The sequence below is a fragment of the Cervus elaphus genome, chromosome 18, assembly GCF_910594005.1.
Source record: "Cervus elaphus chromosome 18, mCerEla1.1, whole genome shotgun sequence".
In the NCBI taxonomy this organism is placed as follows: domain Eukaryota; kingdom Metazoa; phylum Chordata; class Mammalia; order Artiodactyla; family Cervidae; genus Cervus; species Cervus elaphus.
The window spans coordinates 93,378,061-93,396,246 of record NC_057832.1 but is presented as its reverse complement, the minus strand read 5'-3'; the positions used below and the strand labels follow the sequence as shown (position 1 = coordinate 93,396,246).

General features: G+C 38.4%; 1 protein-coding gene across 23 annotated transcripts in view; it reads left to right on the top strand.

Moving 5' to 3' along the window:
• The window catches only part of CADPS2 (calcium dependent secretion activator 2), a 571,224-nt gene that overhangs the window by 489,465 nt on the left and 63,573 nt on the right, over positions 1–18,186 (top strand). For 7 of the 23 annotated variants that reach the window (XM_043872581.1, XM_043872588.1, XM_043872585.1 and 4 more), the window contains 5 exons: positions 9,935–10,076; positions 10,203–10,322; positions 13,718–13,873; positions 15,455–15,602; positions 16,330–16,344. In XM_043872581.1, the coding sequence (XP_043728516.1) occupies positions 9,935–10,076; positions 10,203–10,322; positions 13,718–13,873; positions 15,455–15,602; positions 16,330–16,344 (581 nt within the window). The remainder of the gene's footprint in view (positions 1–9,934; positions 10,077–10,202; positions 10,323–13,717; positions 13,874–15,454; positions 15,603–16,329; positions 16,345–18,186) is intronic. The other 16 variants (XM_043872603.1, XM_043872599.1, XM_043872595.1 and 13 more) reach the window with 3 other exon arrangements.

The window sequence follows — 18,186 nt, the reverse complement described above, 5'->3', positions numbered from 1 at the left end:
ACATTTATATCCAGTAGACAAGCTTGCCCAGGTGGCTTAGTGGTAAAGAATCCACCTGCCAAGCAGGAGACACGTGTTCGATCCCTGAGTTGGGAAGATCTAAGGAAATGGCAACCCACTCCAGTATTCTTTCCTGGAGAATCCTATGGACGGAGGAGCCTGGTGGGCTAAAGTTCATGTGTATGTACATGCTAAGTCGCTTCAGTCATGTCCTACTCTTTGTGACCCTATGGACTGTAGCTGCTGCATTGCCCATGAATTCTTTTGTACTGAGCCACCAGGGGAAGCCCAGGCTACAATCTGTGGGAATCACAAAAGAGTTGGACACAACTTAGTGACTAAATAACAATGAATATCCAGTAGAATTCTTAGCAGTCTGATATTGGACATTATGGTCTAAAAATAGGATTTCTCATAAAAGTATTTAGTACTGTATATTTCACATAAAATATGAAAAGATACACAGCCCTTGATACATTCTTATACAGAATAATAATGTAGTAACTATGTAGTAATCTTCATAGAGCATTCAAGTCATTCATTCAACAAAGATTTGAACACTTGCTCTGAGACAGGGATTTTGTTGAATACTAAGAATACAGACATGGTCCCTTCTTCATGGACCTTGCACCCTCATAGGAAGAAAGAGATACATCATCAAGTACAGAAGTATAGCATGGACCACAGTAGAAGCCTGTGCAAGGTGAAGAATAAACAGAGGAAACCAGTAATTTGGCTAAAGGACAGCAGAATGAAGCATTTCAAGAGAGACTTAGACGGGAAAGTGTCTACTTGAACTAAACCATCAGAATCATGGCTGGACCACAGGACGTAAGGGAGTCAGGTAACTCAAATGAGCCAGAGAGGTCATATTAAGACACCTCACAGATGGCTTTCATTTCATGCTAAGGCTTTTGAAGTTTCTCTTGAGGATCCATTAAAAAATTACAATCTTTAAGAGATACATTATTTGTTTCATATTTTAACACACCCCTCTGCCTGAGATTTTAAGAAGATGAATGGGCAGAAGGAAAATTAGGTGCCTAAGACCAGTTAGGAAATTATTGCATTAGCCACGACGGGAGATGAGAGGGTTGGAAGTAGGACAACAGCAGTGTTGATGAACAGAAGGATGAGATGTGCTGGAAAGATAGTAAGGATATAAATTATGCTGGTTCTCACTCTTAATTGGAGGTAGGAACTGAAGGAAAGACCTCTGGTACAACTTCCAGGTTGCTGGTATATTGATCAGGTGGACGATCTCTGTTTTTATTCCTAGGATCAGAATAAGAGAAGAGAAGCAGGCTTGTTTAACAGGATAATGAATCCAGTGCTTATCAAGTATATCAAAAAAAGAGAGCTCTTACTAGAAATAATCTGAGTCAACTGCTACTTAATCTTAGAATCATTATAACATGTAATAATAACAAAATAACCGTGTGTGATTCTCCTTTTGTGCTTCATTTTAACAAACTAAGCATGACTTAATAGCCAACATATCTAATCTCTAAATGTACAATAAAGTAGCATTTGAATTAATGAGGTAGAGTGCTCATTTGTAGATGTAAAGTTTGTTTCATAAAAGAGAGCTCTTGCCAGAAATACATTTGAGTCAACTGCTACTTAATCTTAGAATCATTGTAACATTTAATAGTAACTGAGTGTGATTTTCCTTATGTGCATCCTCATCTTAACAAACTAAGTATGACTGAACAGCCGATTTACCTAATCTCTAAATGTGTGGTAAAGTAGCGTTTAAACTGAGGAGGTAAACTGCTCATTTGCAGGTGAAATGATTTGTTAACATTAGGCTGTATTTTGGCTTTGGTATAGTTCAAAATGATGATATTTAATAGTACCTATCAAGATGCAACTGCTGAAGAAGCAATTGGCTACCCACTCCAATATTCTTGAGCCTTCCTTGTGGCCCAGCTGGTAAAGAATCCACCTGCAATGTGGGAGACCTGGGTTAGATCCCTGTCTTGGGAAGATCCCCTGGAGAAGGGAAAGGCTACCCACTCCAGTATTCTGGCCTGGAGAATTCCATAGACTGTATAGTCCATGGGGTGGCAAAGAGTCGGACACGACTGAGCGACATTCACTTTCACTTTCATCAAGATGCAAAGCCTAAGGTTCTTTATACTTTTTATTCATAGGCCATATAAATGAAGGCTTAGGCACATCATCTAGCTATACAGCCATGTAAAATTGTCCATGAAATGGTCCTTTCAGTGTGTATTATAAGCACATTGAATATTTTCACAGTGTTAGTTCACTTTTATTTATTGAAATATAGTTGATATAAAATATTATATATTATACGTGTACAGGGCTTCCCAGGTGGTGCTAGCGATAAAGAATTCACCTGCCAGTGCAGGAGATGCAAGACAACGGGTTTGGTCCCTGGGTCAGGAAGATCCCCTGGAGTAGAAAGTGGCAACCCACTCCAGTATCCATGGGCAGAGGAGCCTGGCAGGCTGTGGTCCATGGGGTTACAAAGAATCAGACATGACTGAGTGACTGAATACGCATACATATACATAGGTGTACCGTGTAGTGATTGACAATTTTTAAATGTTACACTCCATTCATCTTTACTGTGCAATGTGGGCTATATTTCCTGTGTTTTGCAAGGTATCATTGGAGCATACTCTTTTATTTTTTATTGGAGGGTAATTGTTTTACAATGTTGTGTTGTTTTCTACCATACAACAGCAAGAACCAGCCATAAGTGTACACATATCCTTTCCCTCCTCAGCCTCCCTTCCAACCCCCCATCCTACCCCTCTAGGTCATCACAGAGCATCAGGCTGAGCTCCCCTTGCTAAACAACAACTTGCTACTAGCTATCTGTTTTATACATTGAAATTATATATTTCAGTGCTGCCCTCTCTCAGTTCATCCCACCCTCCTCTTCCCGCACGATGTCCACAAGTCTGTTCTCTACATCAGTGTCTCTATTCCCTTGGAGCTTATTTTATACCTGGTAGGTTATACCTCTTCCCTGGAGAAGGACATGACAACCCACTCCAGTGTTCTTGCCTGGAGAATCCCACAGACAGAGAAGCCTGGTGGGCTGCAGTCCATGGGGTCGCACAGAGTCGGACACAACTGAAGCAACTTAGCATCATACACCTCTTAGTCCGCTTCCCCCTTCCTACTGGTAACTGCTATTTTGTCCTCTATATCTGTGAGTCTGTGTCTTTTTTATCTACTAGATGATTACATTTTTAAGATTCCACATGTAACTGATATTATACTGTTTGCCTTTCTCTGTCTGACTTATTTCACTTAGCATAGTGCCTTCCAAGTCCATCAGTGTTGCTGCAGATGGCAAAATTTCTTTTTTAATGGCTGAGTAGTGTTCCTTTATGTATATATGGACATTTGTTGATAGACACTTCTTTCTCCATTCATTTGTTGATAGACACCTAGGTTGCCTCCATATCTTAACAATTGTAAGTAATGCTGCTGTGAACACTGGGGTGCATATATCCTTTCAAATTAGTGCTCTTGTTTTTTTCAGACATATACACAGGAGTAGAATTGCCGAAAGACCACAAAGAACCAAAACAATCTTGAGAAAGAACAGAGCTGGATAAATCATGCTGCCCAATTTAGTTCACTTTTCAATTCATTGAATATAATGGTTTTGCTAACCTTTCCACCTTTTCATGTTGTAACGGTTTTTAAAAATTCTAATTCCGAATACATGTAAGTCATCTAAGATATGGTGTAGTGTGCTTGTCATTTGCAGGGGTTTTTTTTTTTTTCTTTTTTTTTTTTTTTTAACCCAGAAGAGTTTACCACATTTCTAGATCTTAAAAGATGCTAATATGATGATAGTAAGTTGAACAGATATGTAAATGAATAGAATGATAATAATTTATGGTAACTAAAATTGAGAAAAAATAGTATTATAATCTGGGCTTCCCGGGTGGTTCAGTGGTAAAGAATCCACCTGCCAATGCAGGAGATGCAGGTTTGATCCCTGGGTGGGAAAGAATCTCTGAAGAAGGAGATGGCAACCCACTCCAGTATTCTGGTCTGGTAAAATCCCATGGACAGAGGAGCCTGGCAGGCTACCATCCATGGGGTCACAAAAGAGCTGGACACACTTGATGACTAACAACAAGTATTATAATCTGAAAGTTAAGAAGGGGCTCTGATACCAAATCCTTGTTGTACTGTCTAATGACTGAATGACTTGGCCAAGTGTCCTAAATGATGTGTGCCTCAATCTCCTATACTGAAGAGATTGAAAAAAAATAATAACACTTCCCTCACAGAGCATTTGTGATGATTAAATGAGAGAATACCTAGAAAGGAATTTAGTATAGTACTGACAGTTCAGAAATGCTAGTGATAACGAAGAGAAGGTGGAGGAGGAACATAAGGAGATTGCTGAAGTACAGATCCAATAGATTCAAGTTAGTGTATGTACTTTTAAATTTTCTTACTGCAGTGATTTATTCAGTAAGTATCCATACTTACGTGTGCCTAGTCACTCGGTCATGTCCGACTCTTTGTGACCCCGTGGACTGTCGCCCACCAGGCTTCTCTGTCCATGTGGATTCTCCAGGCAAGAATACTGGAGTGGGTTGCCATGCCCTCCTCCAGTGGATCTTCCCAATCTAGGGATCGAACCCAGGTCTCCCACATTGCAGGCCGATTCTTTACCGTCTGAGCCACCAGGGAAGCCATTTGGTAAAAGGAACTGAATTACATGATCTATAGTACCTTCTACCTTTCTAGGAATAAATAAAGCTCCTTTCAGTGTGTTAATAAAAACATCATTAAGATAACATGAGTCTCCTCCATAAGACATTTATTGTTAAATATAATTATCATTCTCACTTTAGTGGGAAATCTTTTAGCATATAGGTAAGCCAGTAAAGATTATTACACCAGAAAAGAAAAATGCTAAACTATGTCAATTAGAGATTCAAGAAAAACCACGGTGTTGTATTTTCTTCTGTACTTGGGAATAACTTCCTATTCCGTGTTCATGTGTCTGTAGTTTTCAGCCTCTGACCAATTTTAGAATCACTAAATTAAAGTGATTATGAGCATTTTCCTATTAGTGCTACCATAGTAAACATCACATACTTTGCCCAAGTTTTAAAACACTGTTTAGGTTTTTGAAGTATTTTTGCCCTGAGAAAGATTATGAGGTAATTGGTGTATTTAGCTGAATATTTTATGAAGATAATACTGTTGAGTTGGTTAAAAAGTTTATTCTGGTTTTTCCATAAGATGTTACAGAAAAAAAACAAACTTTTTGGCCAAGCCAATAGTAATATGTTCTAGTAATTCGATTAGTAACTATAAGCATATACAACTGTTCAAATTCATATAAATAAAAGTGTTGAGATAGTTGACATTTAATACTGTGTAAGTTTAAGATGTGCAATGCAGTAATTTGATATACTTTTGTATTGATATGACTAATGCATTAAGGTTAGTTGTCACACCCTTCACCTCACATGGTTACAAATTTTTTGGCAGAGAGCTTAGTAAGAACATTTGAGATCTATTCTCTCGGCAACTTTCAAGTATATAGTACAGTATTGTAAACCACATTCATCCATCCTGCTGGGAAAGAAAAGGAATGGGATTACTGATGAGCCTTTTCCCCATCTCCTCCTAACTCTGCCACCACCATCACCGACAACTTTTCATCTGGTCTCTTGTAGAAAAGGACTGAGTATTAACCTTCTTCTCTGCTTCCACCCTTTGGCATCTACTCCATCTCTACACATCAGCCAGAGAGACCATATCACATCATTCCTCTCTTAATAAAAATAAGAATGCATCCCATTCCCCAGTAAAATTCATCCTTTTCACAATGTCCTACCATCTAGACATTACCTGGGAATATTCTTCCCCCTCCCTCACTCTGCTTCTGCCATATTGGCTTTTTTGTTTTACTAGGAGCACACCAACTCATTCCTTCCTAGAAACTTTCACTCTAAATCTTCCATGCAAGGCTCCCCTATCATTTAGGCTCAGTTAAAATACCATCACCTAAGGAATACCTTTGCTAACCACCGAGCATTTTTTTAAATGAATACATTTTCACTTTGACAGTTATTTAAAGAAATCACAACTGAGTTTAGGATGTCCCCATGAGAAATATGTACTATCATCTAAAAAATGACAAATTCTTTGTTGACAATTGCTTAGCATTACTTAGTATTTTCCTACAGAATTTCTCTTCTTTCATGGTGCAGTTTGGGCACACACTGTGTTATTTCCAGCTACCACAACAGAATACCTCACACTGGGTGGCTTATAAGTCAAGGTCACAGAAATTTCTTCCTGACAGTTCTGGAGGCTGGGAAGTCTAACATCAAAGCACCAGCAGATTCAGTGTCTAGGGAGGGCTAGATTTCCTGGTTCACCGCCAACCATCTTCTCACTGTAACTTTACATGGTGAAAGGGATTGTCCTAGGGTCTCTAAGAAGAGTCCTGATCCTATTGTTGAGGGCTCTGCCCTCAACCTAGTCACTTCCCAAAGGCCCCGTCTCCTAATACCATCATATTAATGTGCATACTGTCCTCAGTCACTCAGTTCTGTCCAACTCTTTGCAACCCCACAGACTGTAGCCCACTACACTCCTCTGTCCATGGGCTTTTCCACGCAAGACTACTGGAGTGGGTTGCCATCTCCTTCTCCAGGGGATTTTCCAGACCCAGGGATTGAACCCGTGTCTCCTGTGTCTCCTGCTTTGTGGGCGGACTTTTTACATGCTGAGCCATTGGGGAATGGGAGTTAGGATTTCAACATACGAATTTGGGAGAGATATGGACCTTCCATCCACAGCACTGACTATTCTAATAGAGTTATGACCTGTGCGTAGAAAGCAGCCATCTCTTAGAGGAGGTAAAGTGCATCTTGTCCAGCTCTCCTGTCCTAGTAGTACCAATTCTTAGACTCCTGCAATGGCATTAGATAGGATGTTTGTTCTATTACTACATCACAATTCACCAAAGACTAATGGACAACTAAAAAATGCATGTGATCCCATTTGTTTAGTTTTGCTTTTATTTCCAATATTCTGGGAGGTGGGTCATAGAGGATCTTGCTGTGATTTATGTCGGAGAGTGTTTTGCCTAGGTTCTCCTCTAGGAGTTTTATAGTTTCTGGTCTGACATTTAGATCTTTAATCCATTTTGAGTTTATTTTTGTGTATGGTGTTAGAAAGTGTTCTAGTTTCATTCTTTTGCAAGTGATTGACCAGTTTTCCCAGCACCACTTGTTAAAGAGGTTGTCTTTTTTCCATTGTATATCCTTGCCTCCTTTGTCAAAGATAAGGTGTCCATAGGTTCGTGGATTTATCTCTGGGCTTTCTATTCTGTTCCATTGGTCTATATTTCTGTCTTTGTGCCAGTACCACACTGTCTTGATGACTGTGGCTTTGTAGTAGAGTCTGAAGTCAGGCAGGTTGATTCCTCCAGTTCCATTCTTCTTTCTCAAGATTACTTTGGCTATTCGAGGTTTTTTGTATTTCCATACAAATTGTGAAATTCTTTGGTCTAGTTCTGTGAAAAATACCGTTGGTAGCTTGATAGGGATTGCATTGAATCTATAGATTGCTTTGGGTAGAATAGCCATTTTGACAATATTGATTCTTCCAATCCATGAACACGGTATGTTTCTCCATCTGTTTGTGTCCTCTTTGATTTCTTTCATCAGTGTTTTATAGTTTTCTATGTATAGGTCTTTTGTTTCTTTAGGTAGATATACTCCTAAAGCTTTTGCACTACAAAAGAAACTATAAGTAAGGTGAAAAGACAGCCGTCAGATTGGGAGAAAATAATAGCAAATGAAGAAACAGACAAAGGATTAATCTCAAAAATATACAAGCAACTCCTGCAGCTCAATTCCAGAAAAATAAATGACCCAATCAAAAAATGGGCCAGAGAACTAAACAGACATTTCTCCAAAGAAGACATACAGATGGCTAACAAACACATGAAAAGGTGCTCAACATCACTCATTATTAGAGAAATGCAAATCAAAACCACAATGAGGTACCATTACACACCAGTCAGGATGGCTGCTATCCAAAAGTCTACAAGCAATAAATGCTGGAGAGGCTGTGGAGAAAAGGGAACCCTCTTACACTGTTGGTGGGAATGCAAACTAGTACAGCCACTATGGAAAACAGTGTGGAGATTCCTTAAAAAACTGGAAATAGAACTGCCATATGACCCAGCAATCCCACTTCTGGGCATACACACTGAGGAAACCAGATCTGAAAGAGACACATGCACCCCAATGTTCATCGCAGCACTGTTTATAATAGCCAGGACATGGAAGCAACCTAGATGCCCATCAGCAGATGAATGGATAAGGAAGCTGTGGTACATATACACCATGGAATTTTACTCAGCCGTCAAAAAGAATTCATTTGAACCAGTCCTAATGAGATGGATGAAACTGGAGCCCCTTATACAGAGTGAAGTAAGCCAGAAAGATAAAGAACATTACAGCATACTAACACATATATATGGAATTTAGAAAGATGGTAACGATAACCCTATATGCAAAACAGAAAAAGAGACACAGAAATACAGAACAGACTTTTGAACTCTGTGGGAGAAGGTGAGGGTGGGATGTTTCAAAAGAACAGCATGTATACTATCTATGGTGAAACAGATCACCAGCCCAGGTGGGATGCATGAGACAAGTGCTCCGGCCTGGTGCACTGGGAAGACCCAGAGGAATCGGGTGGAGAGGGAGATGGGAGGGGGGATCGGGATGGGGAATAAGTGTAAATCTATGGCTGATTCATATCAATGTATGACAAAACCCACTGGAAAAAAAAAAAATAAATTAAAAAAAAAATAAATAAAAAAAAGAAAAAAAAATGCATGTGATATGCTGACTCTTTTTACATACACACATAGAGAAGTGAGTGATTAAGAAAAATTTCACAAATAACTAAAAAGTTCATAAAGTAGAATAGACATTCCCAAGGCCACAGTCACCCTCTTGGTGAGTTAAACTAGTATCTCTCTTAGAAGCAAGCAGACTTATCTTTTAGAATTGAAGAGGTTTAGTTCTGTGGTACACAGCATACCACAGGGATTATGTATGCATGCTAAATCTTTTCAGTTGTGTCTGACTCCTGCCTCATAGACTGTAGCCCGCCAGACGCTTCTGTCCGCGGGACTCTCCAGGCAAGAAAGAATGTGTGTTAGTTGCACAGTTGTGTCTGACTCTTTGCGACCCCATGGACTATAGCCCACCAGGCTCCTCAGTCCATGGAATTCCCCAGGCAATAATACTGGAGTGGGTTGCCATTTCCTTCTCCAGGGGATCTTCCTGACTGAGGGATCAAACCTAGGGCTCCTGCATTTCAGGCAGATTCTTTACCATCTGAGCTACAGGGAAGTCTGAAGAATTGGGGCTTTCCCAGTATTCCCAAGCAAGAATACTGAAGTGGATTGCCATGCCCTCCTGGATCTTCCTGACTCAGAGATCTAATCCACATCTCTTATGTCTCTTGGTTGGCAGGCGGGTTCTTTACCGCTAGAGCCATATGGGAAACCCACGAAGATTATCTCTGGTTAATTGCCGTATTTCCATCTGTCAAGATCTTTAGGGCACTCCACAGTTTGCTTGACTCTCCAACAAGTGGCCAAATGCCTCGTGAGCTAAACCTTTTAGAAAATAAAACCATACCACCTGCCAGGAAGATTTTATAGAGATACATTTATGGTTTTGACAGCCATATGGAGAAGGTGACTATACTTCTGGGTTCATTTTCATTGCATGACATCCAGTATGAGGAACAAAGCCCGTTATTCTCTGTATTTTATTGGTTCTATGTCATACTCTTTCCAGAAAAGTTTTTCATCCATATTTTCCAGATGCCTGCTATAAGCCCTCTGACAAACTCTGTTTCTGCTTGACTATTTCAGCACTTTTGTGTAATGGAAAATTTCATAAACACTTGCAAGAGATCTTTGTGCCCTTGGTTGTCCGCTACGTGGATCTCATGGAGTCCTCCATCGCTCAGTCAATTCACAGAGGTTTTGAGCAAGAGACATGGCAGCCTGTCAAGTAGGTATCTTGCGTTAGTGTCCACAGAGCCCCTGTCTCTTCTCTTCTGCCCTGATGACTTTACACATGGCCATCTGTAGTTATTGCTTATGGTGGTCCCTTCCCACGTTGTTTGTTTCTTTACAGGAATATCGCCAACAGTCTTCCCAATGTAGCTCTTCCAAAAGTTCCAAGTCTGCCTCTTAATCTTCCACAGATTCCTAGCTTTTCTACTCCTTCGTGGATGGCTCCTTTATATGAGTCCACGTGTGTATCCCTCACTTCTTTCCTGGTGGTGTGTTAGCTGGTGCATGGCCTGGGCTGTGTTCTGTGCAAATGTGTTTACATTGCATGGCATTTATCATCATTGGTTGAGGAATACTATGTTTTGGTTTTATTTGTTTTTGAAGCTATTAAGCTAAGCTTAGCATATGGATGATACATAATATAGATTTTTTTTTTAATACTCCCAGCGTTGATGTTCATATGTGATCTGTGGGGCAGGGTCATTTTGTGACCTAGGCTGTGACTCTAGTCTAAGTGGTATAACCGGAGTTTTCCATATTCAGGCAAGCAGTGTGGTTAGCGCTGTGTATGTCCAGGATCCTTTGTTGGCTCCAGTGGTGTGATTTATCTTATCTGTGTAGAAAAACCTTTGTAAGAACAGCTTTAAGAACACAGTCTTTTCCTGCTTTTATCTTAGTCTCACCATTAAAGAACCAATAATGCAGGTTGCAGAGGAGGGTTTGTCCTTTGTTCCTCAGTGCCAGCAAGTCTTCCTTTGTCCTTTCATGTACCCTTTGTTGCATCTTGTTATTTTTAAATAATCTTTATATCATTACAAACCATATTTATTAACTCCAGATTGTCACAAGCCTCCCTATTGCAGATTTGGTAAATGAGAGTCATTAAAGTGAAAAGGACATGGGCTTTGAAATCTATCAGCTTTACATTTAGATCCTTATTCCTCATTAGCTTAGCTTATTCATCCTTAAGTCTTCCTTAACCTCAGTTTCCTCAACTCTAAAATGGTTATTACATCTAATTTAAAGATGTTTTTGGGAGGATTTAAAAAAAAAAAACTGTGAAAAGAGCCTGGCACAGCCTAGGGTCTCCATAAATGATAACTACTATATAACTACAATCTACATTATGAGTGTTATTACTATAGTTATTATTACATTATCACCAATCATCATTATTACCCATAACTGAATGGTTTCCAAAAGTTTGAGCCTCACGGAAATGAAATGAACTCAGTAATAGCCCATGCTTTGCACAAGATCTCACATGAAGTCAGCTAGAAAAAATAATAATTCGAAGAAGAAAATTAGCTACCGTTACTTGAGATAGAGAGCCAAATTCTTTTTCTCGGTTAAGCCTTGTGACAACCCTGTGAGGTAAAGATCACTTTCCCCTTTTTCCAGTTAAGGAAACTAAGTCACCAAGAAGTTAAAAGGCAGAACTGGCCCGTGTCTCCCAGTCAGCACATGACAGGCTTTGAACCCACATTTGTATAAATCATCTTAATAGATGCTCCTCCAAATCTCTCCCTGTCTATAAAATTCTGGCTTTTTTAGCTCTAGGAGTGAATGCCAGTAAGGTAAGTTTACTGCTGGCATTTTCAGGAAATTATCTCAGACTCCATTTTTCACATTTGGATTCTTTAACCTGTGATTAATACTTTTAGGGATAGGTCACTAATCAGAAGTAATATTAAAATGAAAAAGCTACGAATAAGTTGCAGGTTATACATGCCAGCTTGAGAGAAAACTATTTACATTTTTCATCTATTTAATTGTAACAAACACTTGTTACCTTAATTACATTCCCAATTAAGCATATGTATCATTTAGAATCATTCTGTAACAGAATCAAAGAACAAAAAAACATATATCCATATTCTCTATAAAGATTTATTTGTCACATTTTTATTAGAATTTATTAGAATTCTACCTTTACTATTTGGGATTTTGTCTTAATGGTGGGTTTTGTTGCTGTTGTTTTGTTGAAAAATTATAAGAAATAAATTTGCTTCTTTGTCAATGACATTCAATTACTCTTAAAACATAGTTCTTCTAATCTACCAAAGTGGACACTGTAAGTGTATCAGAGGATTTTGCTTCATGATTTTTTTCACTTATTTTTATTATATAAGTAGCAAAATGAAGGATTAAATATAGTGTTTTCTCAAACTTTTTTTACAGTCAGTATGGTTCTCTGGTTCTTTTGTTTAGTGATACTTTTGGGGCACTGAGTATTAAGTGCCAGTGACTATTGGAGACAGTCAGTGAAGAAAGTGCTGTGGGTGATGTTCACTGCTTTGCTGTGATTGCTCCCTTGAGAATTTAACTCTGAGGACATCTTGGCTTAATGAGGAGATCATGAGGAATTACTGGCAGAACGGGAGGAGGAGACCAGGGTAGATTGGTGATGGAGCTGAGATGCTGAGGCAGTGGGGGAGCAGGGGCATAGAATTAAGCCTTTAATTAGCCAGAGCAGGAGGTGATTGTTTTTAAGCTGACTAATTAAGATATGTTTAGCTAAACAATGTGGTTATTTAAAAGAATTTTTCTTTATAAAAATTTTCCACCATGCCCTTGTGATAAATTAGTTTATCTTAAATTTTTTTCTTTTACAAACCTGAAATATAAATTTCAGGTTAGTATATGTTAAATGTTGGAAAGCTAAGCAGAAGTGAATCATAGAGCAGTTGTTTCTTTTTCTTTTGTTCTCTTTTATAATTAAGTTGCAGTATACATAGGACTGTTATTTTCAAATCATCTCTTTTCCTCTTAGGCTGTACACTAGGTTTAATGGAAAGTAAATAATACTATCATTGGCCCAAATATTATATACTCTGACACTAATTACCTCCTTGCATGGTGTGAAAACATGGTCCCTAGAGTAACCTTACCATAGTAGTGAAGGCATAGCAGACCTTGGCTTCTTGGTTAGATAAATGGAAGGACCTGAAATATATGATGTTGCTCTGACTTGAGAGCACCTTGTATATCTTTTCTCTGTTAGACCATACCTTGTACTAAGTAAGGTTTAATTATGAGTGAGAAAAGGCCCAAAACATTTCAAAATAGAGGCAAGATTTGCTTCCCTACCCAATCTATTATTTCATTCCTGATACCTGTTTCACCTTACCTGTAACTGAGAAATTTAAAGCCCTGAAGGCAACATACGTGAAGACAAACAGAAACCATCATGATTACAGAAGCATATATGCATGAGTTGAGTAAAGCTTATAGTTGCCATCATATGGATTTTCTTGCATAAAACATACTTCTTTGAATTTCTAGGAGAAAATATGTATTTTATGTTTATCCTAGAGGTTGGTAAAGAACATTTGTCTGTTCCTATGTATATAAGTTTATTTTTTTCTTTAGTAAAGACCATTACCCATTATTTTACCCCTTTTTATGAAACTTTACTGCAGTATTTCTATTTTGTTCTCCTTGCCTTGCCTCATTCATTAAGAAGAAGTAAAAAGGGAAAATTAGGAGGTTGAGCAAAGAAAATATTGATCATTAGAGGTCTTATGTAGCATTTTTTTCACTGACAACAATTGATACAGAAAAAAAAAAATGTATGGGTGATCCATGTAGCTAATAGTGGAAGTTCACAATGTTCATTCTTCCTTTTTCTTCTAGCAATGGCTCAGCAACATCAGAAGACCTTTTTTGGAAACTTGATGCACTGCAAATGTTTGTCTTTGATCTTCACTGGCCGGAACAAGAATTTGCCCATCACTTAGAGCAAAGACTTAAACTAATGGCCAGTGACATGATAGAGGCCTGTGTCAAAAGGTAGACATATATTTTCAAGTTGCTGCTTACTCTGCCAAGCACCCAAAATACCACATTTCACCAAATACGTTTTACATAACTATCGCAAGAAAGGTTTCAATTTGTATAGCTTTTCCAAAATTTAAAGGACATTACATACTAATTTAAAGGACATTATGTACTTGGAGCTAAACTCTAAGGATGAATGTACTTGATACAATTGGCCCACTACTTTTTTTCAGGTCTCCTAACTATTGCTGTTGGGGCTTCCCAGGTTTCCCTGGTGGTAAAGAACCCACCTGCTAATGCAGGAGACACTAGGGAAGTGGGTTCAATCCCTGGGTTGGGAAGATACCCTGGAGGAGGGCATGCAACCCACTCCAGTATTTTTGCCTGGAAAATCCCATGAACAGAGGAACCTGGTGGGCTATAGTCCATGGAGTCACAAGGAGTTGGACACAACTTAGCGACTAAACAATAAGCCATTGCTCTCAGCCATAGCACCCATACTCATATTAATCCTTTCTGTTGTGTTTATTGTTATCTCTGGGAATGCTATGCTTTAAGTCCCCAAGGCCGTGCTTCCTGAGACACATGGAGAGATCTGCTCAGTACTTTATACATTATGTACTGTGTTCACGTGCTGAGAAATGGCATGGCAAACTTCAATGATGATCATTGCCATCAGTTGTTCTGTTTTCTGGTATTCTCTGTCCACATCAGATGAGTTCCAAGTGTCCATTTACATTCTTCAGAACTTAACCAGAAATAAGTTATGAGGCTTTGAATTCTTCCACATGCACTTTCATTTTATTTAATACTTTTTACAAAATCAGCACTTCATCCTAATTAGCATTATTTTCCCCATTGCCTTTGTTCATGAGATATACAAGAGCAATGCAGGCAGCCTATTGGAATAACAAATTCTGGTTGGAGCAACTGGATAATATTGAATTCTTCAAAACAAGAAAAATTATCTCTTTAAAATAATGTTTAATGGCTTTTTAAAACAAAGCCATGAATTAGATTATTTAATGTTTAAAAAACATCAGGTTTGGCATGTGTGATTCTAATGTATCAAATCTATGGATATCCTTTGGACAGTTTAGCAAAACCATTTCCAATTCATCTATTATGCAGTTTCTTTAAAAAAAAAAAAAAACCCTAAATGCAACTTCAGGTGTTTGAAAGAGAAACTAAGTGACGTAGAAGAATTATACATTCTGTGTTGCACATTAATTATGTGTTTTAGTTTCCCAAATTTGTCCTTTTTTTTTTTTTTTAATTTGGTAAACCCGAACACAGAGGATTTGTTCTGCTTTAATATTACTACTTGGATACTCACTCAGACATCTAGTGTGTACTCTGAATGGAAAAACTTCATTGCTTCACTTAACTGTCTGAGTGAGTACAAGTAGTATCACAGTCTGATCTTTCATACAAGACACCTAAAAAGAAGAGCATCCCACCTCCCAGCTCCCAGGCAATGCCACACTCCGTATTTGCATGTTTTAAATTAGCATCTTGTAGTGTTGATTTCACTTTTACAAATCAGGGGGACATGTCAGATTTCTTACTCCGAATTCATGTTTTAATGAATAGAACAAGAACTGCATTTGAACTCAAGCTGCAAAAGGCAAGCAAAACCACTGACCTGCGCATCCCAGCTTCTATGTGCACGATGTTTAATGTGCTAGTTGATGCCAAAAAGCAAAGCACCAAGCTCTGTGCCCTGGATGGAGGACAGGAGGTAAGTGGATTGAATGTCGCATGTGGGAATGTAGGGTGCCCTGGCAGAGAAGTACATGCTGTTTCCAGAAGTTTCTTACTTGACTAGATGAAAAAGACCTAGTTCCCCATACATGTGTTTGATCTTGTCTGTATTATAATAATGGAATGCCCCTTTCTCCTTTGCTCTTATCAGATTCTTCTTTTTAATACAAAGACTGCCCCAAATTTTACAAGTGGCCATTGAATTTCAGATATACCTTTTAATGGCTTAGGTGTTGTGTATTTACATAAACCTTGCTTTTCACAAGCAAATGAGAAAGCTAGAAAGCTACTTGCTTTGTTTATACAAATATAGAGTATCCAGAGTTTGCATCCAAAAAACAGGCCACAGAAAATAGCCCATGAAATATTTTATTTACACAGAAGTTTCCTTTTTTTTTTTTTAAAGATCAAGTAGAAATATACTGGAAAATTGGTCTTTGCTTTTTTCAATGAATGCCCCGTTGTTTCCATTTGATTTCTATTTTGTTTGGTTCTGTATTCAGAAATAGAGTTTATTTTACCCCATGATTTTATTTTTGTTGAGAGTGGTGATTGGGTGAAATGGATCTCTTTTTCTTAGATTATCTCTTTAAGTTAATATTTTGTTGCATCTTTGCCCATTGTAATTACTTTTTCATCATTTCTTTATTTTTCCCTTATGTTCTCCTTCATCGTGTTTTATTTTCCCTCATGGCATGATCCAGTTTGATAGTCAGTGGGTAAGTTTCATTTAAAAACACACACACACACATTTTCATTTGAATTGTTATTCTTGTAAGTGTACCTTTTTTGTGTTCATCTTTTCAAATTAAAATAATATAATTCCATTTTCAGGTTTTTGGTTGGTGTGTATGTGTATGATACTACATTGCAATATCCAAAGATGCATTAAAGCACATGTAAATACTTTCACCTTAAATAATGTCAAAGGGAATGTTTCTTCACCGTTGAACTGCAGAATCAACAGACGACTTTACAATTTTTTTAAGATAAAATTATTTAAAACCAAGTGAATTCACCCTTCTTTAAATTCTAAATAAATTCAGAAGCAGAGTGATTGTTAACATTTTTAAGATGCATATATATGTAGTGTATACTTTCACTAATAGTATTAAAAGAATTTAGAGTTAGGGGCTATAGATGACATATAGCATATATACAGGGTAACCTGTAAATTTGAGGACCAGGAGGCCACTCTTAATGTCACTCCATACAGAAGAACCCAGTTGTGAATTTCAGTGAGGGATATGCCCACTGTGATAACAGCCTTTCTCCTCCTACTCATGGTCTGGGATAGCACCATCATCAGATTCAGGGAAGGGCAGGCCTGTGTCAGGCGCCTTTCCCCTTCCGCACACAGGTTTTCTTGAGGTACCACCCAGACCCTTGGAGGAACATCACTGAAACCCTTTATACCTTACAGGATTGACTAGATTAAATAAATATTTTTTAATAAGTCAAATGCTTCTGTGCTCTACGGATATGTTAAATCTTACGAGTGTTAGAGTTGACACGTGGGAGTCAAACTCAGAACCAACTCTTCACTGGGCTAACAACTCTAATCCAAGCAGAAGGGCTTAGGTGGTAACCACTAAGAGGATAAGAGGTTTCCCAGGTAACAAGTGGTAAAGAATCTGCCCGCCAGTGCAGAAGATGCAAGAGGCACGTGTTCAGTCCCTGGGTCGTGAAGATCCCCTGAAGGAAATGGCAACCTGCTCCAGTATTCTTTCCTGGGAAATTCCATGGACAGAGGAGCCTGGGCACAGTCCATGAGTTGGACACAACTGAGCACACACACACAATACTACACAAAGAGGATAAGAAGGTCCACTATTTTGAATGCCGTGCTTATTTAACCAAGAGACAGACATTAGCAATTTGGCCATGATTTGTGCACGTATCCATGTATTTCATTCTTTGAGCAATTCAGGGGGAGAAAGTGTATTTCTAATACCACAGCATACAACCTTACAGACTCAGTAAGGAGCTGATACATGTTATCGAGTGTTCAGTTTTGTCATTCTCTGATCTCTTGAAACGTGATTTATTATCTCTAATTATTCGAATGAGTAGGCAGCTGGCTTGGCTATCAATGGCTCATAACCACCTTCTTGGTTTTCTATAGCCAGATGTAAACCTTTTATTGTCTGCTTGAGAACATTGTCTGTCTCTTTATACACATGTCCATTTTTCATCAGGTTTATGGAATCATCTTGCCTCTTCCATTAATACTGCATTTATCCATTTGTTCTTGTTTTCACATATACTGCAGTACCTGACACACAATAGATACATAGTAAATATTTGTTGAATGAGCAGACTGATTTTTTGTCACTGCTTTAAAAATCTTACCCCCATTAAAAAAAATCCTGCCTCCCCTGTAAGAAAAAACTCACCCCAGTACTCTAAAAGAAAAGCAGGCACACACACAAATGACAAAACATTGTTACATTGTCAAATGATTCTTTACATTAATAGGTGGATGATTTTGAAGAGTAATCTGCTGCTGCTGTTCATTATGTCTGCACCTGTACCTTCTCACCAGAGACAATTAGTTCCCC